Genomic DNA, 26,746 nt, shown 5'->3' on the forward strand with positions numbered 1-26,746 from the left:
ACCAGTCAAAAGTATGGTTAAAAATGTAGCTTTTCTCTGCATTTTGGTCTTCTGTCTACACAAAAACGTGACCAAAAATGATGCTTTTCAAAACCCTCCAAGATGAACAAATTGAAACACTTTTCACAGTTTTTGTGTGGATGGGGAAAACTGTTTGAAAACGCTAACGCTACAGCGTGAACTTGCTCACGCCTGTTACTGTTTTTCGCTTGTTGTGAATGTGCTAGGACTGTGCTTAACTTTGCTTTGCTCTTAATGCTCTTCTAGAGTTGTTTAACATAACAGGTTATGAGTCAAGTCACTTTACTGTCACGAGTACAGTTCAATAGACCCCTTCGCATGTTTGTAAACAAACCGACCGTTGCCAGGATGCGCGCGCAGCCTGGACTCAGAAACAATGGCGCTGCCCATAGACCGGCATTATGAGCTGTCAGATTATGCCAAACAATTGTCGTTACAAGATCGAGAATGCTACATAAATAAGTTAACTCTAACAAGTGGACATCGCCTACCGGATCCGTATTTAATTAAAGAGTGGACGGACGATGTTAGTAAGTTCCCTGGTATACAATGGCCAGATATATACTCGTACCTTATTGACAAGACTTCAGTGTACACCCACGAAAAACTTCGTACCTACAAGTCTTTAGACGCATATGATTATGTTATGTGCGGGCATGTACAGAACGTGTTTTACACTGAAATTAATGAAAACATGCTAACAATATTCATTACATTGTGTAACTATGACCCAGCTAATCAGACAAACGTTACCAAAGTATTTTGCTACATCAATAAACGAAGACTAGAAAGAATAAAAAAGAGAGATTTAATAAATAGCCTGATCTTACCTGTGATGAAGTGGGCGCTGCAAACCCGCGCATTTTTGATGGTGCTTTCATCCCAGTCTACACGTTTGATGGCTTGTAGCCATAGACGTCTGCGATTTTTTTGGAATGGGTGAGATCCTGCTGGAATTCTGTACATTTTAACCCCATCACTGCTACGATTCTGACACCCGACAACACAACAACTAGGCATTTCTTCCAAATATTTCTTCTCGTCTCTACCGTCGCTGAGTCTTTTTTGGGTCCAGGCTGCGCGCGCAATTTCCTCTTACGTATGAATGACGTTTACTGCGAAGGGGTCTATTCTTACTTGCATTGACGTTCCTCAAGCCTAAACATAACAATTCAGACACAATCACAGCGATAGAGAGAATGAAATACTAGTGCCACCTAATGGACTTTTTTTTAATAGAGGGGTAAAAAAACGCATTTTCGAATATCTGTATATATTTATTGTCAATAGCCAATGACCTCTGAGAGAGTAAAAAATTACAGTAGAAATGGAGGAAAAATTGAGCTGGAGCAGGGGCATGACTATTTACTGTATACACCCTCCCTATCCCCAGCCCTTAAACAACCTGAAACTGAAATGGACTTCATGGAGGCTTTGCACCGTCCCATGACGCCATAGCAACGGTAACTATGCCGCCATGACAGGGGGCACACTTGTAGTGCTTCATTCAGCCAAGTTAGTTGTTATTGATGGGTATGGGAAGGTTTTGCTGTATTTTTGGATGTGCAAATTGTTATGAACAAAACAAAGACATCAGATTTTTTAATTCACCAAAAGTAATTCATCATCGGGGGAAAAAAGCTAGAGAAATCTCAAAACATAGAAGGGAAAATGGGGGGAAAAAATCAGCAGGACTCGGTGTCGAATGAAGGGGTCAAAAACCCAATGGTATGCTCACTTCATTTCCACAACTGCAGCGCGGTGCTCATTCTTATATAGTGAAGTGAACATGAGCACCACAGCGGCTCGGCACAGCCTCACCTTCTCCAAGACTTAAAAAGTGCATTTACATTCGGGGATCGTTCAGAGCGCTTGTGACCCAGTCATTATGGGAAACACCTGATGCTGATTTGAGTGCAGTCAACACACACACACACACACAAGGACACAGAGGTTTTGTGAAGTACAACCCCGATTCCAAAAAAGTTGGGACAAAGTACAAATTGTAAATAAAAATGGAATGCAATGATGTGGAAGTTTCAAAATTCCATATTTTATTCAGAATAGAACATAAATGACATATCAAATGTTTAAACTGAGAAAATGTATCATTTAAAGAGGAAAATTATGTGATTTTAAATTTCATGACAAGAACCAGGGACGTCACTAGGTTTGAGAGACAGGGGTAGCTTAGCACCCAGAGGAGAAAAGGTATTGTGCGCGCGCAGCGCGCGCCGAACATTTTTCAGAGCACCTACTAAGGCTGTCAATCAATTCATTATTTCAAGAGCATCACACCTTGGGGACACACTTCCTACCATTTCTATTCTATTTTAAAATTGCTTTCATCATTTAATTGCTTGCTGAAGCAACTTCACCAGCTAAACTACAAAAATGTGAAAAAAACAATGGTAGGTGTCATGCATTCCTGCGCAAACTGAAGAGGGCAAGTGCTTCACAAATCATCATGTAAACATTCTACAGAAGACTCAATATAGCCTAGGTAAAGTTAAGCAAATGCAAACCACTGACATCAAATTACAATCTCACCGTGTGTGTCTGCAAATGAAAGCATAGAATTCTGACTCTCTGCAAACCCAACTCAATGGAAGCCCGCACCGCGCCTGCTGCAGAATGCGCGCGTAGTTTTTTAAGTCCTACTAGCCTACCACTCGACGTGACGCTTGACACAGAGCCAATGAGGAGGAATCATAACGATATTAATAATATTGCATTAAACAATAAATAAGCAAGCAGAAACTGTTGTTCGGATTAACTTGCGTTCTTGATGGCTCATGTTCAGTGCTTTACTGCCTTTGTTTTTTTGGGGAAAAAAAATAAAAATATAAATAATTTAAAAAAGGGCAAAAAATATAGGGTGGCTTTGCCATAAGATAGGGTGGCTGGAGCTACCCTAAAATGGGTCTGGCAACGTCTATGACAACAACACATCTCAAAAAAGTTGGGACAAGGCCATGTTTACCACTGTGAGACATCCCCTTTTCTCTTTACAACAGTCTGTAAACGTCTCGGGACTGAGGAGACAAGTTGCTCAAGTTTAGGGATAGGAATGTAAACCCATTCTTGTCTAATGTAGGATTCTAGTTGCTCAACTGTCTTAGGTCTTTTTTGTTGTATCTTCCGTTTTATGATGCGCCAAATGTTTTCTATGGGTGAAAGATCTGGACTGCAGGCTGGCCAGTTCAGTACCCGGACCCTTCTTCTACGCAGCCATGATGCTGTAATTGATGCAGTATGTGGTTTGGCATTGTCATGTTGGAAAATGCAAGGTCTTCCCTGAAAGAGACGTCGTCTGGATGGGAGCACATGTTGCTCTAGAACCTGGATATACCTTTCAGCATTGATGGTGTCTTTCCAGATGTGTAAGCTGCCCATGCCACACGCACTAATGCAACACCATACCATCAGAGATGCAGGCTTCTGAACTGAGCGCTGATAACAACTTGGGTCGTCCTTCTCCTCTTTAGTCCGAATGACACGGCGTCCCTGATTTCCATAAAGAACTTCAAATTTTGATTCGTCTGACCACAGAACAGTTTTCCACTTTGCCACAGTCCATTTTAAATGAGCCTTGGCCCAGAGAAGACGTCTGCGCTTCTGGATCATGTTTAGATACGGCTTCTTCTTTGAACTATAGAGTTTTAGCTGGCAACGGCGGATGCACGGTGAATTGTGTTCACAGATAATGTTCTCTGGAAATATTCCTGAGCCCATTTTGTGATTTCCAATACAGAAGCATGCCTGTATGTGATGCAGTGCCATCTAAGGGCCCGAAGATCACGGGCACCCAGTATGGTTTTCCGGCCTTGACCCTTACGCACAGAGATTCTTCCAGATTCTCTGAATCTTTTGATGATATTATGCACTGTAGATGATGATATGTTCAAACTCTTTGCAATTTTACACTGTCGAACTCCTTTCTGATATTGCTCCACTATTTGTCGGCGCAGAATTAGGGGGATTGGTGATCCTCTTCCCATCTTTACTTCTGAGAGCCGCTGCCACTCCAAGATGCTCTTTTTATACCCAGTCATGTTAATGACCAATTGACCAATTGGCCAATTGACCTAATGAGTTGCAATTTGGTCCTCCAGCTGTTCCTTTTTTTGTACCTTTAACTTTTCCAGCCTCTTATTGCCCCTGTCCCAACTTTTTTGAGATGTGTTGCTGTCATAAAATTTCAAATGAGCCAATATTTGGCATGAAATTTCAAAATGTCTCACTTTCGACATTTGATATGTTGTCTATGTTCTATTGTGAATACAATATCAGTTTTTGAGATTTGTAAATTATTGCATTCCAGTTTTATTTACAATTTGTACTTTGTCCCAACTTTTTTGGAATCAGGGCTGTATATCATCACTGTCACATTTGTTGCCATCTTTATGACTTTATGAACCCGATTTCGGTTTCGTTTGTGTTTTGTTTTTGTAAATATCACGTCTGCTAATCAACACTCTTCCTGCACTTAGACCCGTCTACCGTCACATACCTGGCATAAGACTTCACAAATTCTCTGTGAAAACAGTGTGCTGACTGCATTCAAATCAGCATCAGGTGTTTCCCATAATGACTGGGTCCCACACGCACACAAAATGTGCTCTGAAGGATCCCAGAACGTAAATGCACTTTATGTCTCGGAGAAGGTCAGGCAATGCCGAGCCACTGCGGTGCTCATGTCCATTTCACTATATAAGAATGAGCACCTTGCTACAGTCGTGAAATTATTATTTTTTTTATTCTTACCTTTATGGGCATGAAGTGAGCATACCATAGGGTTTTTGATCTCTCCGTTTGCCACGGAGTCCCACTGAATATTTTTTCCCCATTTTCCCTTCTATGTTTAGAAATTTCTCTAGTTTTTTCCCCTGATGATGAATTACTTTTGGTGGTAAATTAAAAAAATCTGATGTCTTTGTTTCATTCAAAACGATTTGCACATCCAAAAACACAGCAAAACCTTCCCATACCAATCACTAACAACTAATTTGGCTGAATGAAGCACTGAAGCATGCCCCCTGTCACGGCGCCCTTGTTACCATTGCTATGGAGTCACGTGACGGTGCCAAGCCTCTATTGAAATCGCTTAACCAAGGCTACAGAACAGCTCATAATAGTAAGGTGGAGGGGAAAATATAGTGTGCATAATTATTTACAAAAAATAAAAACAATAATAAATAAAGAAAAATACATTTGCTGTGGTTGCTTCTCTGACTAATCGCCTCCTTACTCAGTCACTGATTTCTCGTAGACAACCTCCTCTAGGAGTCATGGGTGTGCCATTTTCATTTTTTTTTTTTTTTTAAATAATGGCACTCAAAAGGATATTCAAAGTTTGGAATACAGGTAGTCGTCGACTTACAACCTATGCAACTTAGGACCGATCGACTTTACGACCGTCTGGTTATGGCAAGTGTTTCCCAGCTGAGCTAGCTGAGTGTACGACAGTTTCCGCCCCAGCTCCCGGCAGCGCCCAGCATCCAGCTAGTGTTGCCAGATACTGCTGACGGTTTCCAGCCCAAAATATGTTCAAAACCCGCCAAAATGCACTTAAAACCGCTCAATCTGGCAACAGTGCATCCAGCCTCTTCTATTATGTGTGCAGTGTTTCGCTGGACAAACAACGAGCGAGCGATCTTGTGCTATAACGTGCGCAGCTGGTAATCAAAGTAACTTTCACTTTTCTGTTCTGTTACACTGTTCTGTGTCTCATCTCATCTCATTATCTCTAGCCGCTTTATCCTGTTCTACAGGGTCGCAGGCAAGCTGGAGCCTATCCCAGCTGACTACAGGCGAACGGCGGGGTACACCCTGGACAAGTCGCCAGGTCATCACAGAGCTGACACATAGACACAGACAACCATTCACACTCACATTCACACCTACGGTCAATTTAGAGTCACCAGTTAACCTAACCTGCATGTCTTTGGACTGTGGGGGAAACCGGAGCACCTGGAGGAAACCCACGCGGACAACATGCAAACTCCGCACAGAAAGGCCCTCACCGGCCCCGGGGCTTGAACCCGGACCTTCTTGCTGTGAGGCGACGGCGCTAACCACTACACCACCGTGCCACCCTCCTGTTCTGTGTCCAATGTCCAAAATGAAGTGTTAGTTTTCAACTGTTCAGCTAAAAAAAATGTAATTAAAACGATTGTGTTGTTGAAATGATGTGTTTGCAATTTATTTATAATCAACAACTGATACAGGTGGATGAAAGAGTGATAGTGTGATAAAAAAGTACTATACTAGTACTACTGAGTGATAAGAAGTCTTCGTGAATGCTTGATAAGTAGACAATAATAAATAATTCGGTGTATTTTTCGGCGAGCACGCACTATGGCTCAAAATAATATACCGGCAAGAAATAAAAGTTACTTTCACCCCTGAGTATGCAGTGTTTGACTTAAACCAAATAAATGAGCCAAGGTAATGAAATAAGAAAATGTTGATAAAATAAGACTTTAAGATGATTACAATATCATTACACGTCACAATATACACATGTTCATTTAACATAGGCCAACTTACGACCAGATCGGTTTACGACCGGTCAGTCGTAACCAAACGCAGTCGTAAGTCGACGACTACCTGTATTGTTCTTTTATCACCAAACCCTGATAGTTACTTTTCCAGAACTTTGTTCCAGACTTGTTTTCATAGCTCCTTGATTTTTCAAGATGCTGTTTGTTCAGGTATGCTCTCTAAGAAACTCTGGAGTCTTCCCGTAACAGGTGTGTTTATTTTGAGATCACAATACACGTTGACCTATTCCTTCTGAAAGCCAGGTGGTTGATCCAGAAATGGAGGTTCAGCAGCAAGGGAGAGGGAGCAAATACTTACGCAATCCCTATAATGCAAACGTTTCCTCTGCAAACTATACTAATCCCGCTACTTCAATTATATGTAATATTTTGAGTAGATTCATGGCATGAACATTCCAGGTTGTAACGCTACAAAATATTCAAAACTTAAAGGGGGTTAAATATTTCTGGAAGTCACTGTAAAGATGCCTAAAACTATTTTATAGACATTTTATGTCATCTGCTAGTTATGGGAAAATGTGTTTTCGTGGGAGCTCGGTGTGTTCAGATTGGTGAGGTAATGTGTAATCTTATGCCGCTTTTCCACTACAAATGCGGCTGAGTTGGGCTGAGCCGTGCCGGGCTGAGTCGAGCTGAGTGGGGCTGTTGGAGTTGCATTTCGACTACAACCACGCTGAACCGTGCTGGCTGGAAGTGGGTGGACACATTGGGCGGACTTAGCGAAAGTGGGTGGACGTCACGTGATGTCGTTAGGCGGCGCAAACAGTGACATCAGTGATCTTTTAAGCGGTAGTCTCACGCCCCGGATAGTGAACAATAAACATGGAGGACATGGAGTCGTTAGTGTTGCTGGTCTTGGTGCTGTGGCTTGTTGTCACCGACAACGCCAACAGATACTGGCAAGAGCGTATAGATGAGGCGAGGCGCATAAGGCTTCAGCAATTCTCGTAATTCTTCTTCTTCCGGGTTTACGGTGTTTACAGATCCCAGCGTGCTTGCGGGGCGTGTGTGGGCGTGTGAGGACACTCCTCCTCACCAATCAGTGCACAGGGGAGTGTCTCCTCACGCCCCCAGCCCCACTCGGCTCGGTTTGGCTCGCTTCAGCCCCACTCCAAAACCGTGCGAGTTTTGGGTGCTGAGCAGGGCTGAAGCGAGCTGAGTCGTGCTGCTCTAAGGTAGTCAAAACGCGAGCCGTGTTGGGCTGAAGTGAGCTGAAGCGAGCTGAAGTGAGCTGAAAAAGGGTAGTGGAAGAGGGCCATTAGTCATAAGTCCGAGGAATAATATTCACTAGTTATCTGCAGTTCTCCACCCCTCCTCTGAGTGACAGAGCTGTGGCCGTGGCGACGGGAGAAAAGGGCGGTGTTGTCCTCTCGTCTCCAGGTGATGCGTGGCTCGGGGTGGCCCCGGGCGTGGCATGACAGGGTGACGTTAGAGCCAATGTCTGCAGCCACGTTGGAGGGCTGCCTCGTGAACTGAGGAGTGGCTACAGAAAGAGAGAGAGAGAGAGGAGATTAAACGTGTAAGATAAATTCAGATAATATTCAGACTCCTGTAGTGAGATATGGATGTGTGCATGCATACTGATTTAACTATGAATGTCCTAAAACTGCTGCCAGTGAAACGGTAAATTCATCAGCGCCACTGAACCAAAGCTTACGCACATACGTAATGCATATTAAATAACCGAAAAGCTAACAGAACAGCTCAGATGTCTGCTTACAGCCCACGTCCAGTCGGATCTTGGCCTGTGCGGTGCCTGCCAGGTTCACTGCCACACAGATGTAATCTCCAGCATCAGCCGCTTCGATCTGTTGAATGCTCAAAGTGCCGCTTTTTCGATCCATGCTCACAAACATCGACATCTTCACCTGCTTATCACCTGCAGGTTAAGTGTGTGAGTTATAGAACAGATTAAAAGATAGAACAATGTAACCCCACAGGATTTTACTGTGTGAATGAAGGTTATGGAGGTATCTCCTCACCTTTGTACCATAGGACCTCTGGCTGTGGAATTCCTGTTACTGTACACTCCATGACAGCAGACTGTCCTAAGCCCACCAGCAGCCTGTTCTTTGGTACCGTCACCTGAGGAGACTCTTGGGATTCAGGAAGAGGATCCGAGTTAAACAGGAATGTGCTCAGTCAAATATGAGAAGTGTTCTTTCTTAATGAAATCACATCTAGCAGCTATTCAAGTACACAGGAGGATGTGCCCTGTTTCGTTCTTCACTGTTATGTGAACGGAACCTCTAACTTCTACCCTGACTCCAACCCACCAACGCCCATTAACTGTTTTTGCATCCGTACAGTTTTGTAGCTCCAAAAAATACGAGACAGAGCTTTTCACCTAATCCAGAAAATGCTCTGGGTCCTTCTGGAATCTTCCCAGTTAACATGCCAATGTTCACACTTTATTTTGGATCGCTCTTAATGCATGGATGGCACGGTGGTACAGCGGGTAGTGCTGCCACCTCACAGTTCCAGGGTCCATGGTTCAATCCTGAGCTTGGGTTACTGTCTGTGTGGTGTTTCGCACGTTCTGCGCATATCCACAGAGGTTTCCTCTGCGTTGAACTGGCTACTTGCTGCTAGGTGGGAAGGAGTGTGTGTTCACTCTGAGGTGTATATCTGCCTTAGTCCCAAGTGATTCTGGGACAGACTTTGGAACCACTACAAGTTTGACCATGATTAAAGGCCTAGAGAAATGCATTTTTTTTTGGCTAAAACAGATTAGCAGTTAAATTCGGCGAGGTTTATTGAGTCCCTGGACAGAGGCAACTATTCTCTAAACTGCATGGTTGCGGATATATTCGCAGGTAAAAGGCGAATAAATTTAGCCCTTTTAGAACCGCCCGGAAGTAGCAGACGGGAGCTGCGTGACGTCACGGGTGTGTGTCAGCCACAGACAACAACACGAGCGACCAAAGCGAGCAGAAATTTACTGAGGGAGAAACTTTAAGTTTTAGTAGTTTTTCGTCAGTTCGAGTTGATGACGATGTACTGACAGAGGAAGAAGAAGTGGCCAGCGATAGGGAAGAAGAGAGAGGTATCGAACCGTACTGATTCGAGACAGAATTGTCCGATGAGAGCGGGGTCAGTTACAGTGACAATAATGAACCTTAAGTTTCGATTTGATCCACGGCTTCAGACGGCCTTTAAATGCTCATAACTCGGCCACCGGAGGTCCCAGGGAAGCCAAATTTTGCAGGCACCTCCCTCTACACAATCCCCTACAAACCAGTATGGGCACGGCCCGGTAGGACCGCGCCTCGGGATGTTATTCGCCCTGGCGCAAGCTCTACTCCGCGCCTTGAGTTTCCATATGATTCACTGATCCAGACGAACTTTAAAAATTCATAACTCGGCCAGGGAGGCAAGGCGAAATTTCACAGCACGTCCTTCTCCCCATGCCCTCACGAACCAGCATGGGCACAGCCCACTAGGACCATGCCTCGGGATGTTATTCGCCCCGGTGCGAGCTCACCTCCGTGCCTTAAGGGGTTTGGATGACTGGAAGTTGAAGATGCATTCCTCAATTTAGCAGTATTACAGTATGTTGGAAACAAAATGCTTTGCAGTTCATTGTAGCAAAGTCTTGACTAATTAGTGATAACCTTTATCTTTCGGGAAAAGGAACAGGACCACTCCCTCCACGGTATTTGTGTTGCTGCACCCGGCAGCGAGACATTGCTTTTCAGGTGCTTTCCCTTTTTTCCTCTCCCACTTCTTCTCCATAACAGTCGTAGATTGTAGTTTAACGATTTGTCTCTCTATGTCGTGTTCTTTTGCAGGTTTCCGTCAAAATGAACGTAATCTAGCAGAGAGTCAGACAGAAGTTACACCGTGTGGACGTCAGTGGAAAAACCGCCGGTAAAACCACTCACACTCGTGACGTCACGCAATAATGCCAGCTAATAATGGCGATGTTGGTACCGGGATTCCCTTGGCGGGAAATTTAAACTCGACAAATTCTGAATGTTCCCGACATTTACGACGTGGGGTTCGATTATAAATTTTCATTGTCGGGACTTGTACTTTTATTATCCAAGGAGGAAGGGGGTACATTTCTCTAGACCTTTAAGGAATTACTGAAGAAGAACAAATGCTAACGCATGACTAATATTGAAATAGTCTGAATAATTATTCTAGTCAGTCGTATGCTACTGGATTTAAGGATGACCCTAAAAATCAGGTTATTAATCACAGGATTAAATAAACAATCACCAAGATGGGGTCCTTATGACATTGTTGGGTTTGAATTTGTAAATTACACTCAAGAATAGGGCGGCACGGTGGTGTAGTGGTTAGCACTGTCGCCTCACAGCAAGAAGGTCCGGGTTCGAGCCCTGTGGCCGGTGAGGGCCTTTCTGTGCAGAGTTTGCATGTTCTCCCCGTGTCCGCGTGGGTTTCCTCCGGGTGCTCCGGTTTCCCCCACAGACCAAAGACATGCAGGTTAGGTTAACTGGTGACTCTAAATTGACCGTAGGTGTGAATGGTTGTCTGTGTCTATGTGTCAGCCCTGTGATGACCTGGCGACTTGTCCAGGGTGTACCCCGCCTTTCGCCCGTAGTCAGCTGGGATAGGCTCCAGCTTGCCTGCGACCCTGTAGAACAGGATAAAGCGGCTAGAGATAATGAGATGAGATGAGACACTCAAGAATAACTGACACACATGGACCCTGTGTCTCAAATGTTACTGACCGATGTAGCTGAGGAGAGCAGCCTTTGAATCTGTCCCCGCTACATTGCTGGCCAGGCAGCCATATACCCCTGCGTCCTTCTGCACAGCGTTCCTGATGACTAGCGTACCATCTGGGATCATTCTGTGCCTGGAGAGACAAGAAAATCACATGCAGTGTTAACATCCAAAAGCAGAGAAAGTCTGGAGAAATGTTCATATTACTGTAATACATTGTGTAATGTTTGTGAGACTACTTACCTACTGGAGCCTGTAATAAACATGTCATTGTGGGTCCACACCACTGTCGGAGTAGGATAGCCTTTAGCCGAGCACTTGAGCCACACCTCGTCTCCCGTAGTAAAGGTCTGGTTCTGTGGGTTCACTGTCACTCTCGGCCGGGCTGGTGAAAGAAACATGCATTAGTTAAATGGAACTGTAACTAACTGAATTGGAATTGGACACACCAAACCCTATAAACACATACAAAACACTCTTTCCAGAGATTCATCATCTTAACTGCAAGTGTTCTTCTATTCCGTCTCGTCTCTGCGGGATCACAAAAGCAGGAGTATTGATTCCAGGCCCTCCTGAATTGGTTGCATGATGTGTAACTCATTCCACAAGGGTGTGCTTTCATTGTTATTTCTTTTCCAACTGCCAATACATCCTTTATTGGCTCAGCTTTCTGACTTTGTGCTTCAGCTTTCCTCAGGCCAGTTAGTGATTTACAGACTCTCTCTGTTCTGTTTCCCAGGCCCAAGCAGAGGCATGGATTTGCACCTCGGCAAAGAACGACCACCACTGGCACGACTTGCTCTAAAAGACTGTAGTATAATAGATTCAGCAATGACTGAAAATCTGGAAGGATGCGCCAGACCTAACCAAACCAAAGTCTGGCTGACATCAAGGGTATATTCTCCAACTCCGCAAATATTTTGGCAGTGGAGAGATTTTTGAGTTCTCTCTGCTAGTGCTGCATTAAAAAGAGTACACAAGGACCAAGGGTGGGTGACACAGCCACAATATTTAACACAATATCAATTTTTGTTTTTTTATTATTTTCACAACTATGGTGTTATTTTTCTGTTCGGACAAACTCTTAGAGCTACGGCAGTCTTTTACAAAATGTATGGTATCACACAATTTGTAATTTTTATTTGATAACAAGCGCAACAAAACAAGCCTGTGAACCATTTCGAGGTGCTGTACTATAAACCCTGAAAACAGTGCATAAATACTGGTACACTACCATTCAAAAGTTTGGGGTCACTTTGAAATTTCCTTATTTTTGAAAGAAAAGCACTGTTCTTTTCAATGAAGATCACTTTAAACTAATCAGAAATCCACTCTATACATTGCTAATGTGGTAAATGACTCATCTCATCTCATCTCATTATCTGTAGCCGCTTTATCCTGTTCTACAGGGTCGCAGGCAAGCTGGAGCCTATCCCAGCTGACTACGGGTGAAAGGCGGGGTACACCCTGGACAAGTCGCCAGGTCATCACAGGGCTGACACATAGACACAGACAACCATTCACACTCACATTCACACCTACGGTCAATTTAGAGTCACCAGTTAACCTAACCTGCATGTCTTTGGACTGTGGGGGAAACCGGAGCACCCGGAGGAAACCCACGCGGACACGGGGAGAACATGCAAACTCCGCACAGAAAGGCCCTCGCCGGCCACGGGGCTCGAACCCGGACCTTCTTGCTGTGAGGCGACAGCGCTAACCACTACATCACCGTGCCACCCCGTGGTAAATGACTATTCTAGCTAAATTCTACTAAATGTCTGGTTTTTGGTGCAATATCTCCATAGGTGTATAGAGGCCCATTTCCAGCAACTATCACTCCAGTGTTCTAATGGTACAATGCAGGGGCGTATCAAGCTTTCCAAAAGTGGGGGTGTTCTGGAATGGGGAAGCCATATCATTAGAAATCGGTTTATGGCTATATACACGCCCGGCGTGTACACTGTGATGTACTGTCAGTGACCGATATGGAACTTTTTCATACCCATGGTCCATGGATGCAAATGAAAGGGAGGACAGCAGAAAGCCTATAAATCCAGTTGACTCCAGCCAAGTTCTGCATTTCATGCAGAGATCTATCATGTTGGGTTTTGGTGTTGTTACTGCCAGGGCTATGTAATTATTCAGTAAGTGAAGGCAAAAAGTATTGAGTGATAATTCTAGGTAACAGGATACTGTTCTATAACAGAGATGTCAGTATTGCTGCCTACACTGGTATACACTGATATAAACAAAACCAAAAACTTCACATAGCCCAAGAAGTCATACACAGTGTATAGATCATACACCATCATGCATAACAGTTTGGACTGGGATCGCTTTGTGTGAGCAGGAGGCATGGCTAATCAGTTCATGTTGGAGAAGCGCAGCATCCTGGAAGGACCTCTTTAGTATAACATTCAAATAAGACGGGGCAGTTCCTGCTTTTAATGTCTTTAATTATTCAAACTCGTGTACAAAACTTGCTTGCATCATGCATTACATCAGGTTTAATGCATAAAATTTGAAAATGATGCAATAGACTACACATACAACAAACACTTAATGGCCAAATGACATTACAACAATTATTGAACATTCATTCGATTTGAAATGCCTTTAAATCTCAATTGAAAAACTCTTCTAAAAAGTGATAAGCAGTTATAATGCATGAAAAGTAGACTTGGTACAAACACACACACTCGTAATAAAAAAAACTTGCCTCAACTGACTTTACAACTAGTAACTACTATTAACACAATCTTTTAGGGCATGGCGCCTGGGACAACTGTTTGAACGACGGCATCGCAAGCGCTTTGAGAAGGGTCTGTCTGCAGAGCCGCAGAGCCAGGCACAGTAAGCACCGCATGCGGCGTCAAACCTGGAACGGTGAATCAGGAGCGGTGAAACTGGTGTTGGCTCTGCAGCTTTGCAGACAGATACTGTATTATTGAGCGCTTTCGGCACGCTACGCAAACTGGCTATTATATTCATGCAACTGCTGATTGGTCGGGTGATAAAAACTGTTTTGAGTCCGTTGCGTGGCTGTTTTTTGTCTAACGTTATGGCAATAGTTTACTTCCTTGTTGCACATTTTATAGTAGCTGTATAATTTTCATAATGATGTAATTTTAATCTGACAAAAGTGCGGGGGATGAAATTGTGTTTCAATAAAAGTGGGGGGGATGAAACGTACGCATCCCCCGCGGGTGATACGTCCCTGGTACAATGTGTTTGCTCATTGCCTCAGAAGGCTAATGGATGATTAGAAAACCCTTGTACAGTCATGTTAGCACAGCTGAAAACAGTTTAGCTTTTTAGAGAAGCTATAAAACTGACCTTCCTTTGAGCAGATTGAGTTTCTGGAGCATCACATTTGTGAGGTCGATTAAATGCTCAAAATGGCCAGAAAAAAAATGTCTCGACTATATTTTCTATTCATTTTACAACTTATGGTGGGAAATAAAAGTGTGACTTTTCATGGAAAACACAAAATTGTCTGGGTGACCCCAAACTTTTGAACGGTAGTGTAGCTAATATTCTTAAAAATTCTAGCTTGACCTACGGTATAGACACTCTGGTAGCTGTTACAAGCCTGAAGTGGATTATTTTCCTATTACAGCATGTCCTGAAGTGGTTTATTCTCCATAAACCACAATTTTTATTTATTAAAGAATGACATGTAATGGTTTATTTATTTATTTATTTATTTATTTATTTATAGTTATATTGAATGTCATAGAGCATTAGTTCCTGTTTCTGTATCCCTTCGTTATAACTGGCGTTCTTCTTCTCGCTGTGTCTGTAATCAGCTCAAAGCTAGCTGATAGCAAGCATCTTGGGTGTGCTGGCTGTACTAATGATTTATGGCCCTATCAGGGACAACCACAGGTTTCAGAAAAACTGACTAGTTTTCTTGGGTTAGTTTGAAACACTAATCAAATAACAATTCATGTTTGAAATTTCAATTTTTCTGTTAATGACAAGAAAATAGTATGCAGACTGACAAGGTTCCATTTGCAGCATTTTTTAGGTGACAAGCATAAAACAGACTTAAAAGCAATCGACACACCACCGTGGTCAGACCTGTAGCAATTTTGCGTCACGGCAAATACACACTACTTGTCTTAGTGTCTCGTTTATACGGTACCAGTATCCATCCCACTGCTAATTCTGACTATAAGCATGATCCTATCCATGTGCCTGTTGAGCAGTAATGTTTAGTTTGGTCGGATGTGACCTAACAGTCATACTTTGCTGTTGAGAGGCTGCTCTGTGCCTGGTTATAAAGGTATAATTATCCTGAGCCTTAGTCACTAAAGCACACTAATAGACTTGGCTTCCCTCAGGCAGACATTTAAGAGCTCAGCCAGCCTTCTCTCGCTCTAATTTCACCTCCTCGACCAGCCTACGGCTAGGTTATACGTTTAAACACCTTTAACGCCTTCCTTAGACCTGAGCCTCAGACGCAGTTTGTGATATGAACAGATCTGATAGCAGGCTGCATTTGGGTGTCTTTCATAAGGACTTTTGCTGTTTAAAAAGAAATTAATAGTCGATAAACTAATAATTGTCTTTATATAACCATATAAAGGAGGTGAGAAAACAGATTAGAAAAGACACCAGATTAGAATAATGCATATGTGTGTTTAGAGGGACGAGTTGTGTACGTGTAAGCTAGTGATGAACAGTGAAGAACTCTGGACAGTTGTCTCTGACCTGTCCAGGCCTTACTATGTCAGCAGTCCCACTTCAAAGAGGCAATAATGACTGGGACAACACAGGGGGCCCAACAGGTGGTTATTAAGCACTACACGTACACACAGAGTGTGTGACAGCTGTTTGAAAAGCTGAGACTGACACAGTCGAGAGAAGCTACACTTGGAGAAGTTGGACAAAAATAAAAGACAAAGGGAACAGACGGAGATGGGGGGGGAACGGGAACGAGGAACTTTCTGGTAAAGTGACCTCCTGATCACTCAACAGATGCGAGGAATTGTGAGGTACAAACATCTTTCACTTTACAACGTTCTGATTCACCAAAAGAAGCATAAAACTCTGAGGTTACACGGGGTTATATGTGGATGTTTGGAGACTTTCTTCTCATAAAAGGCCAATTTTCTAAACACACTCACTGTGGTGCGTTTGTAATATTCTTAAAAGCAACTACGCCGCTATATGGAGCCCTGCTGACGACAGCTCTACTTAATAGAAATAATGCTTTGACGTGACAAGGAACAAGATCCAAATGTGGTGAGATAATCAAGTCGTGACTGAGACCAAGTAACATGGCTTGGAAATGGGTCACTTGTAAATATTTTTGTCTGAAATGTTTCCATTGTTAACATCAGTATTACGTTAGCGGAGTCAAATATATATTGATAGATTTTAATTCACCTTAATGAATGGAAAACATTCTCTGTTTACCATGACGGACCGTGAAAGAGTCGAGAAGAGAAATTGAGAGGAAACTAGAGATTACTAATGTGAGGTAGAGGAGGGGGACGGGGCTTCCAGGTTGTCAGTTAATATCAGAGGGCTCAAAACACCTCCGCAACTGTCAATCATTCCAGATTCATGTGTCAACTGGTGCATCTACCAAAAAAAAAAAAAATTACCGACAGCTCAGTTTTCTATACTTTTGATAGTAGCGCTTGCCGTGCAGGGAGTACCTATCCGTTTACATAAAAATTGCAAATTTTCGATTGCCGTGTACCACCATAAAAAGTATGTTCAGCTTCACAAGAGTTGGGTATTTTATAGGAAAAAAACCCTGCTTTTTCAGAATACGCACTCAGATTTGCACGATACTGATTACTTTTGACTAGTGCTGTCAAAGTTAACGCGATAATAATGCGTTAACGTGATCTCAATTTATCGCGATTAAAAAAAATAGTGCCGTTAACGCAAATTCTAATTTGGCCCTGCGGGTCACCCGTAGTTCCTGTTGAGGCTTGTCGCGCGCTGCTTCAATAAGAGCACGTGTGAGTGATGGAGAAAGGCATAGACATATAAACATCCTCGCCGCCATATTGGATGTGGCAAAGTGGAGATTCTTCAACCGTCTCTGGTATAGCGTCTAGACAGTAGCCGAGAATAAAGATGCCTCATTCATGTGCTGCGTTTAACTGTACCAACAGGTTTACCGTCCAAACGAGATCACATGGGATTACCTTTCACAGGTGAGACTGGAAAAATACTTTTCAAGACTGTTCCTTCAGTCTTCAGTTTCCCAGCTCATCTCCACCGGGTAGGTGTAGAGTTATAAGCAGTGAGAATTAGAGAATACAGTGCCACACTATGATGAACGTTTTTGAACGTATGATGAATGTTTTTATTTTTGTTATCTGTTTTTTTCTTGTTTTATGGCAAATACTTCTCTTCAAAAGAAACTAATGAAGAGTAAAATAAAACATTTTTTTATTTTCACAGTGATATGCACTTTATTTTTTATCCCTTGGTTTTCTCATCTAATATGGAAGTTATGGATGTCAGTGGCTGTGACAAGACGTGTTATGCTCTGCAATAAAAAAACAAAACAAAACATTGGTACAAAGCAAGCCCATTCACTTTTTTATGCTGATAAGAGAATTACAATGGTTTTTCATGTGACAAAAATGTGCGATTAAATTGCGATTAATCGCGAGTTAACTATGACAGTCGTGACATTAATCGCGATTAAATATTTTAATCGCTTGACAACACTACTTTTGACACAGTGATCTTTTTTCTGAATGTTGATGGTGAAACTGCTGGGCGCGGCCATGTTGGATTTTGGTCGAAAGCTGATGACGTGCCGCCCCTGTGATGTTAGACTCTAGCTCGCTTTCTATTGGTCGACAGTGGCCGAATTCGATACCAGAGGTTGGGAATAATCATGACCCCTGGTGGGCCAGAAACAGCGAAAGTTCAAGTCATGGTCAACAGATGTGTATCCTTTTATGGAAAACGATAAACAATATTGGATTCTGGAGGACAGAGGAAAAAAGAGAAGGTTCAGGGATGTTAATCATATTGTTTTGAAGAAATCACATTTGATTAGAAACATGTAATACACAGCGCTTTTGACCGCCGCCCTCTGAAAAGCAACGTGTGTGAAACTGTGCTGTCACCTTTTGCCTTGTTGTGCCATCACATGCAATAAGGGGCGTTGGTGTGGCAATTAGGCGAGTTGTAGAGAAGAGAACACAGTCAGAGAGGACAGATTTAATACTTGAAAAGGAATCAGTGTAGATTGTTATTATCCTTAATGACCTTTAGTTGGGTTTGAATGATTTGGTACGATGGCTAGCAAAGTACCTACAATCAACAGTTCTGGTCATGCCGTTGCTCAGTTGCTGAAATTGATTGGAGCAGTTTACACCATCTCACGATGCAAATAATGCAATTAAATTTCATAATAAATAAAAAATACTGGAGCAAAAGGTTATTTTTAAACTCTGAGCAACTGATAGATGTTTTGGGCAGAAGAATTGCTCCTGAAGGTGCTTTCCTTTACTTTCTCAAGTTGGATGTATATTGCTGGAAGCGGCCAAATAAGGCTGACGGGAAAAAAAATAATAATTCAAAAAACTGAAAAATTCAAACAGCTATTTAATCTAGGGGGAAAATAAACTTCATACTCTTTCTTTTGGTATGCCACACTCCTTGATCACAACTAGATTTAAAAATGGCCTGTCATTGCTACTTTAAGACGGAATTCGTAGCAGCAGTCGCCGATGTTAAAATGTGTAATTCCAAGGCAACTTGTGTAAATGTTAGTGGGTTTGCAGCAACCTTTACCTCTACCATATGCACTACCGTTCAAAAGTTTGGGGTCACCCAGACAATTTTGTGTTTTCCATGAAAAGTCACACTTTTATTTACAACCCCGATTCCAAAAAAGTTGGGAAAAAGTACAAATTGTAAATAAAAACGGAATGCAATGATGTGGAAGTTTCAAAATTCCATAGTTTATTCAGAATAGAACATAGATGATATATCAAATGTTTAAACTGAGAAAATGTATCATTTAAAGAAAAAAATAAGGTGATTTTAAATTTCATGACAACAACACATCTCAAAAAAGTTGGGACAAGACCATGTTTACCACTGTGAGACATCCCCTTTTCTCTTTACAACAGTCTGTAAACGTCTGGGGACTGAGGAGACAAGTTGCTCAAGTTTAGGGATAGGAATGTTAACCCATTCTTGTCTAATGTAGGATTCTAGTTGCTCAACTGTCTTAGGTCTTTTTTGTCGTATCTTCCGTTTTATGATGCGCCAAATGTTTTCTATGGGTGAAAGATCTGGACTGCAGGCTGGCCAGTTCAGTACCCGGACCCTTCTTCTACGCAGCCATGATGCTATAATTGATGCAGTATGTGGTTTGGCATTGTCATGTTGGAAACTGCAAGGTCTTCCCTGAAAGAGACGTTGTCTGGATGGGAGCATATGTTGCTCTAGAACCTGGATATACCTTTCAGCATTGATGGTGTCTTTCCAGATGTGTAAGATGCCCATGCCACACACACTAATGCAACCCCATACCATCAGAGATGCAGGCTTCTGAACTGAGCGCTGATAACAACTTGGGTCGTCCTTCTCCTCTTTAGTCCGAATGACACGGCGTCCCTGATTTCCATAAAGAACTTCAAATTTTGATTCGTCTGACCACAGAACAGTTTTCCACTTTGCCACAGTCCATTTTAAATGAGCCTTGGCCCAGAGAAGACGTCTGCGCTTCTGGATCATGTTTAGATACGGCTTCTTCTTTGAACTATAGAGTTTTAGCTGGCAATGGCGGATGGCACGGTGAATTGTGTTCACAGATAATGTTCTCTGGAAATATTCCTGAGCCCATTTTGTGATTTCCAATACAGAAGCATGCCTGTATGTGATGCAGTGCCGTCTAAGGGCCCGAAGATCAGGGGCACCCGGTATGGTTTTCCGGCCTTGACCCTTACGCACAGAGATTCTTCCAGATTCTCTGAATCTTTTGATGATATTATGCACTGTAGATGATGATATGTTCAAACTCTTTGCAATTTTACACAGTCGAACTCCTTTCTGATATTGCTCCACTATTTGTCGGCACAGAATTAGGGAGATTGGTGATCCTCTTCCCATCTTTACTTCTGAGAGCCGCTGCCACTCCAAGATGCTCTTTTTATACCCAGTCATGTTAATGACCTATTGCTAATTGACCTAATGAGTTGCAATTTGGTCCTCCAGCTGTTCCTTTTTTGTACCTTTAACTTTTCCAGCCTCTTATTGCCCCTGTCCCAACTTTTTTGAGATGTGTTGCTGTCATGAAATTTCAAATGAGCCAATATTTGGCATGAAATTTCAAAATGTCTCACTTTTGACATTTGATATGTTGTCTATGTTCTATTGTGAATACAAGATCGGTTTTTGAGATTTGTAAATTATTGCATTCTGTTTTTATTTACAATTTGTACTCTGTCCCAACTTTTTTGGAATCGGGGTTGTACCACCATAAGTTGTAAAATGAATAGAAAATATAGTCAAGACATTTTTCTGGCCATTTTGAGCATTTAATCGACCCCACAAATGTGATGCTCCAGAAACTCAATCTGCTCAAAGGAAGGTCAGTTTTATAGCTTCTCTAAAGAGCTAAACTGTTTTCAGCTGTGCTAACATGATTGTACAAGGGTTTTCTAATCATCCATTAGCCTTCTGAGGCAATGAGCAAACACATTGTACCATTAGAACACTGGAGTGAGAGTTGCTGGAAATGGGCCTCTATACACCTATGGAGATATTGCACCAAAAACCAGACATTTAGTAGAATTTAGCTAGAATAGTCATTTATCACATTAGCAATGTACAGTGGGGCAAAAAAGTATTTAGTCAGCCACTAATTGTGCAAGTTCTCCCACTTAAAAAGATGAGAGAGGCCTGTAATTTTCATCATAGGTATACCTCAACTATGAGAGACAAAATGAGAAAAAAAAATCCATAAAATCACATTGTCTGATTTTTAAAGAATTTATTTGCAAATTATGGTGGAAAATAAGTATTTGGTCAATAACAAAAGTTCATCTCAATACTTTGTTATATACCCTTTGTTGGCAATGACAGAGGTCAAACGTTTTCTGTAAGTCTTCACAAGGTTTTCACGCACTGTTGCTGGTATTTTGGCCCATTCCTCCATGCAGATCTCCTCTAGAGCAGTGATGTTTTGGGGCTGTCGCTGGGCAACACGGACTTTCAACTCCCTCCAAAGATTTTCTATGGGGTTGAGATCTGGAGACTGGCTAGGCCACTCCAGGACCTTGAAATGCTTCTTACGAAGCCACTCCTTCGTTGCCCGGGCGGTGTGTTTGGGATCATTGTCATGCTGAAAGACCCAGCCACATTTCATCTTCAATGCCCTTGCTGATGGAAGGAGGTTTTCACTCAAAATCTCACGATACATGGCCCCATTCATTCTTTCCTTTACACGGATCAGTCGTCCTGGTCCCTTTGCAGAAAAACAGCCCCAAAGCATGATGTTTCCACCTCCATGCTTCACAGTAGGTATGGTGTTCTTTGGATGCAACTCAGCATTCTTTCTCCTCCAAACACGACAAGTTGAGTTTTTACCAAAAAGTTCTATTTTGGTTTCATCTGACCATATGACATTCTCCCAATCCTCTTCTGGATCATCCAAATGCTCTCTAGCAAACTTCAGACGGGCCTGGACATGTACTGGCTTAAGCAGGGGACACGTCTGGCACTGCAGGATTTGAGTCCCTGGCGGTGTAGTGTGTTACTGATGGTAGCCTTTGTTACTTTGGTCCCAGCTCTCTGCAGGTCATTCACTAGGTCCCCCCGTGTGGTTCTGGGATTTTTGCTCACCGTTCATGTGATCATTTTGACCCCACGGGGTGAGAAAGATCGTGGAGCCCCAGATCGAGGGAGATTACCAGTGGTCTTGTATGTCTTCCATTTTCTAATAATTGCTCCCACAGTTGATTTCTTCACACCAAGCTGCTTACCTATTGCAGATTCAGTCTTCCCAGCCTGGTGCAGGTCTACAATTTTGTTTCTGGTGTCCTTTGACAGCTCTTTGGTCTTGGCCATAGTGGAGTTTGGAGTGTGACTGTTTGAGGTTGTGGACAGGTGTCTTTTATACTGATAACGAGTTCAAACAGGTGCCATTAATACAGGTAATGAGTGGAGGACAGAGGAGCCTCTTAAAGAAGAAGTTACAGGTCTGTGAGAGCCAGAAATCTTGCTTGTTTGTAGGTGACCAAATACTTATTTTACCGAGGAATTTACCAATTAATTCATTAAAAATCCTACAATGTGATTTCCTGGATTCTTTCCCCCCATTCTGTCTCTCATAGTTGAAGTGTACCTATGATGAAAATTACAGGCCTCTCTCATCTTTTTAAGTGGGAGAACTTGCACAATTGGTGGCTGACTAAATACTTTTTTGCCCCACTATATAGAGTGTATTTCTGATTAGTTTAAAGTGATCTTCATTGAAAAGAGCAGTGCTTTTCTTTCAAAAATAAGGAAATTTCAAAGTGACCCCAAACTTTTGAACGGTAGTGTACTGAAGCTTGTTAATTGTCAGACCACAAAATTTTAAACTGAGCACCGCATAAAAAGTCCTAATACAGCCCTGTACAAGTTGGCAATAAGTTTATAACCATGACAAGAACAGGAAATGAAATCTTGCTCATGTAGAGTGTATCACTCATTTAGTTTGAAATTCCTGATATCACACAGAGGACTAGCTCTCTCTCTACAGAATGTGTGATGCTGCCTAAGTAGAAAAGAGCAGCACACTTCAGAGCAATTCAGTTGGGCTGTAAGTTATTTTCACACATCCCAGTTATTCGAGTGAAATATTGGCGCAAAGCTGCGCTGTAAATGAATCTGCTGCTCGGGAGGAGTTGAAAGCTCTCTTCTGCCAGAAGTCCCAATTCCAGCAGCATAAATCTTACTGTGTCTTAAACGTCCGTGAGGAAATTTGAGCACTACGCGCACACCTTCAGATGCCAGAGCAGCAGTAAGTCAGCACATCATTTACAAAAAAATTAAAAACTGATGGTTCGCAAATCATGTTCCAAGTTATTGCATCTGCGGCTGCTTGAAGTTCCTTGGCTCTCTGGACATTTATGACTTGAGAAAGATAAAATTTGATAAACTTGATAAGAATTAGAGCAATAACAGCCTATACAAAGTGAAGAATGGATGACTGTATACACACTTACACTGCACGCTGAGGTAGACGCGAGAGGCTGATACCCCACCCTCATTGGCAGCGACGCAGTTGTACCAGCCAGCATCGTCTGGTGTTACACGTTGGATCTCCAGGGAGAGGTTGGAGGTGAGCCGAGAACGCGTGCCCAGTCGAACATCCACACCACCACGCTGCCAGGTCAGGTTAAAACGTACGGTGCTGGCTGCCACACAGGTCAGCAACGCAGTGGAGCCTGGTGACGCTGTTACATTGAAAGGTATGGTGATATCTGGTGGAGGCTCTACACCCAGACAAACACACAAATACACAAGGAGTCAGTAAACATTTCAGCGTGTGAAGGGGGTTCCCAGGCCTCCACACAAAGTGTCAATTTTCTCAGCTGCTCAACACGTTTTTCTTCAAACTTGTGAAACTTTCTTAGGTGCTGACAGGTTTGCAAAGCAAATCTGATCTATAAGGAAAAAGGAAAGTGTGAGTGATTCGTGGATTACTGTGTGAAAAGGGATCATTCCACAGAGACACATAAATTTGGAAGGAGAGAGGCTGAACGTGTCACTTATCATGCAACATGCCTTATGACAGCTGTATCAGCAAAGCAAATTTTCACTGCAAGCAATTATTACACTTTGGCCAGAAGACACAGAGCAGTACTTCCTCTCTCTCTCTCTCTCTCTCTCTCTCTCAGAACAAACACTCTGCCATTCTTAGAAAGTGATAAAATATTAATCCTAGGCCCAGATAGCCTATGTAGAGGGTTGTTTAAATTTTCATCTCATCTCATTATCTCTAGCCGCTTTATCCTGTTCTACACAGGGCTGTGAAATAGAAATGACAAAATCCGAGGAAAAATTTTAGCAGGGGGTCTGGGAGGAGCAGCCCCCCAGGAGCCGGGGGCCTGGGGCCCCAGAAGCTGAACAGATTTTGTGTATATTGATAGATTTGAAGCATCTCCTGAAAGCAAATATTTTCTCAACCATGCCATTTAATTTGAACTGTTTATTATTATTATTATTATTATTGTTATTATTATTATTATAAATTGAATATATAAAATGTGAACAAGATGGTCTACCTGGTAATCTATAGTTCGACAGCTTCAATTTCACCAATTCCGCATGTTTTTTTTCCTTTAACATGGTCAACCAAACGCGTTATTCCACCAGAACCGTACTTCACATCCTGATGGCACAAGATGCAGTAAGCTTTCCCTGGTTCTTTTATCTTCCGCATGTGCTCATTCACTACCGACTTTAAACTCCAGCCATCACCAATTCCATGGATTTTTGATGCCGTTTCCCCTGTCAAATGTTTTTGACATCGTCGGTCTTCCCGTCCTCCCTCTGAACGATGTCCCTCCGTGACACGGACATACTGCGAAATTCTCCTTTTCAAAACCGTTGATATCGAAAGCGTGTTTAAAGAGCACAAGATTCGTGCCATGGTTTGTAAGCATGGCGCAAATGCCGTAAACCGGTCTGGCATTGTCGCAAAAGAAACCTACCCCCCAATTTTTATTGCAAAATTAGATGATTTACTAAAATGATATTTTTGGCGGCCAAATTCGTGGATCCGCGGATTTTTCACAGCCCTGTCTACAGGGTCGCAGGCAAGCTGGAGCCTATCCCAGCTGACTACGGGTGAAAGGCGGGGTACACCCTGGACAAGTCGCCAGGTCATCACAGGGCTGACACATAGACACAGACAACCATTCACACTCACATTCACACCTACGGTCAATTTAGAGTCACCAGTTAACCTAACCTGCATGTCTTTGGATTGTGGGGAAAACCGGAGCACCCGGAGGAAACCCACGCGGACACGGGGAGAACATGCAAACTCCACACAGAAAGGCCCTCGCCGGCCACGGGGCTCGAACCCGGACCTTCTTGCTGTGAGGCAACAGCGCTAACCACTACACCACCGTGCCACCCGGTTATTCAAATTGAATATTCCAAGGTAAACTGCAGCTCAAATGCCCTTCTTCTAGGGTTTCAAAAGGAGTAGTTCATTGTTTGTATATTTTTGGCATGCACCAATGAAAAGCGAATGGTCTGCCAGTCCCAGAAAGCACTGATCATGAAGACGGAGAGTCAGGTTTCTTAAAGTATTTTGTTTTGAGGAGCCTGAGCATACAGTACGTACACTATATCCTTGTGCTAAATGAATACTCAGTGAGTTTACCCAGCAACTCTGTTATTCTTGAGAAAACCCATCTTTAACTTCATAGCATCCTACACAGACAAAAAGTTTCCACATATCTAAATGCTAACTCTATGAGAACACACTCGGCCACGCTGAACTAAACTCAGGCGAGACCTTCCTTGCTCAACATGTGTGCGTGCACATCATACAAAGACATTTCTATTTCTCACCAAACATGAAGTAAATCAGTGTATTACTGCACATCCAGTTTCATCTGGGGAATGCTGATCTCCTCTTGCTTGGGTTTGGATGAGGGGAAATTTGGGGCAATTTCACACTTGGCCTGAATGCTCAAGGACTGAGTCTCATGCAGGGAAGAGCTTCAGCATTACATTCTGGCTTTCAAACATTTTCTTTTATTTGAAATGCTCACTTGAACTTTTACAAAAGTTCTTTACTTTTGCTTGATGCTTCTGGTGAAGATCCTTACTTATATACACTTTAGGCTTTTGTTTTTTAAGGAGTGTTTACCTGAACAGCTTTTACCCACAGTATACTGTACAACCCCGATTCCAAAAAAGTTGGGACAAAGTACAAATTGTAAATAAAAACGGAATGCAATAATTTTACAAATCTCAAAAACTGATATTGTATTCACAATAGAACATAGACAACATATCAAATGTTGAAAGTGAGACATTTTGAAATTTCATGCCAAATATTGGCTCATTTGAAATTTCATGACAGCAACACATCTCAAAAAAGTTGGGACAGGGGCAATAAGAGGCTGGAAAAGTTAAAGGTACAAAAAAGGAACAGCTGGAGGACCAAATTGCAACTCATTAGGTTAATTGGCAATAGGTCATTAACATGACTGGGTATAAAAAGAGCATCTTGGAGTGGCAGCGGCTCTCAGAAGTAAAGATGGGAAGAGGATCACCAATCCCCCTAATTCTGCGCCGACAAATAGTGGAGCAATATCAGAAAGGAGTTCGACAGTGTAAAATTGCAAAGAGTTTGAACATATCATCATCTACAGTGCATAATATCATCAAAAGATTCAGAGAATCTGGAAGAATCTCTGTGCGTAAGGGTCAAGGCCGGAAATCCATACTGGGTGCCC

General features: G+C 42.6%; 1 protein-coding gene across 1 annotated transcript in view; it reads right to left on the bottom strand.

The window, feature by feature from the left end:
* Positions 1-26,746, bottom strand: part of hmcn1 (hemicentin 1) — a 310,140-nt gene that overhangs the window by 204,400 nt on the left and 78,994 nt on the right. The window contains exons 11-16 of the mRNA XM_060913989.1: positions 23,492-23,761; positions 11,526-11,667; positions 11,288-11,415; positions 8,570-8,683; positions 8,308-8,466; positions 7,876-8,070 (exon numbers count right to left, since the gene is read on the bottom strand). Of these exons, the coding sequence (XP_060769972.1) occupies positions 7,876-8,070; positions 8,308-8,466; positions 8,570-8,683; positions 11,288-11,415; positions 11,526-11,667; positions 23,492-23,761 (1,008 nt within the window). The remainder of the gene's footprint in view (positions 1-7,875; positions 8,071-8,307; positions 8,467-8,569; positions 8,684-11,287; positions 11,416-11,525; positions 11,668-23,491; positions 23,762-26,746) is intronic.

This window comes from Neoarius graeffei, chromosome 2, assembly GCF_027579695.1.
Source record: "Neoarius graeffei isolate fNeoGra1 chromosome 2, fNeoGra1.pri, whole genome shotgun sequence".
In the NCBI taxonomy this organism is placed as follows: Eukaryota; Metazoa; Chordata; class Actinopteri; order Siluriformes; family Ariidae; genus Neoarius; species Neoarius graeffei.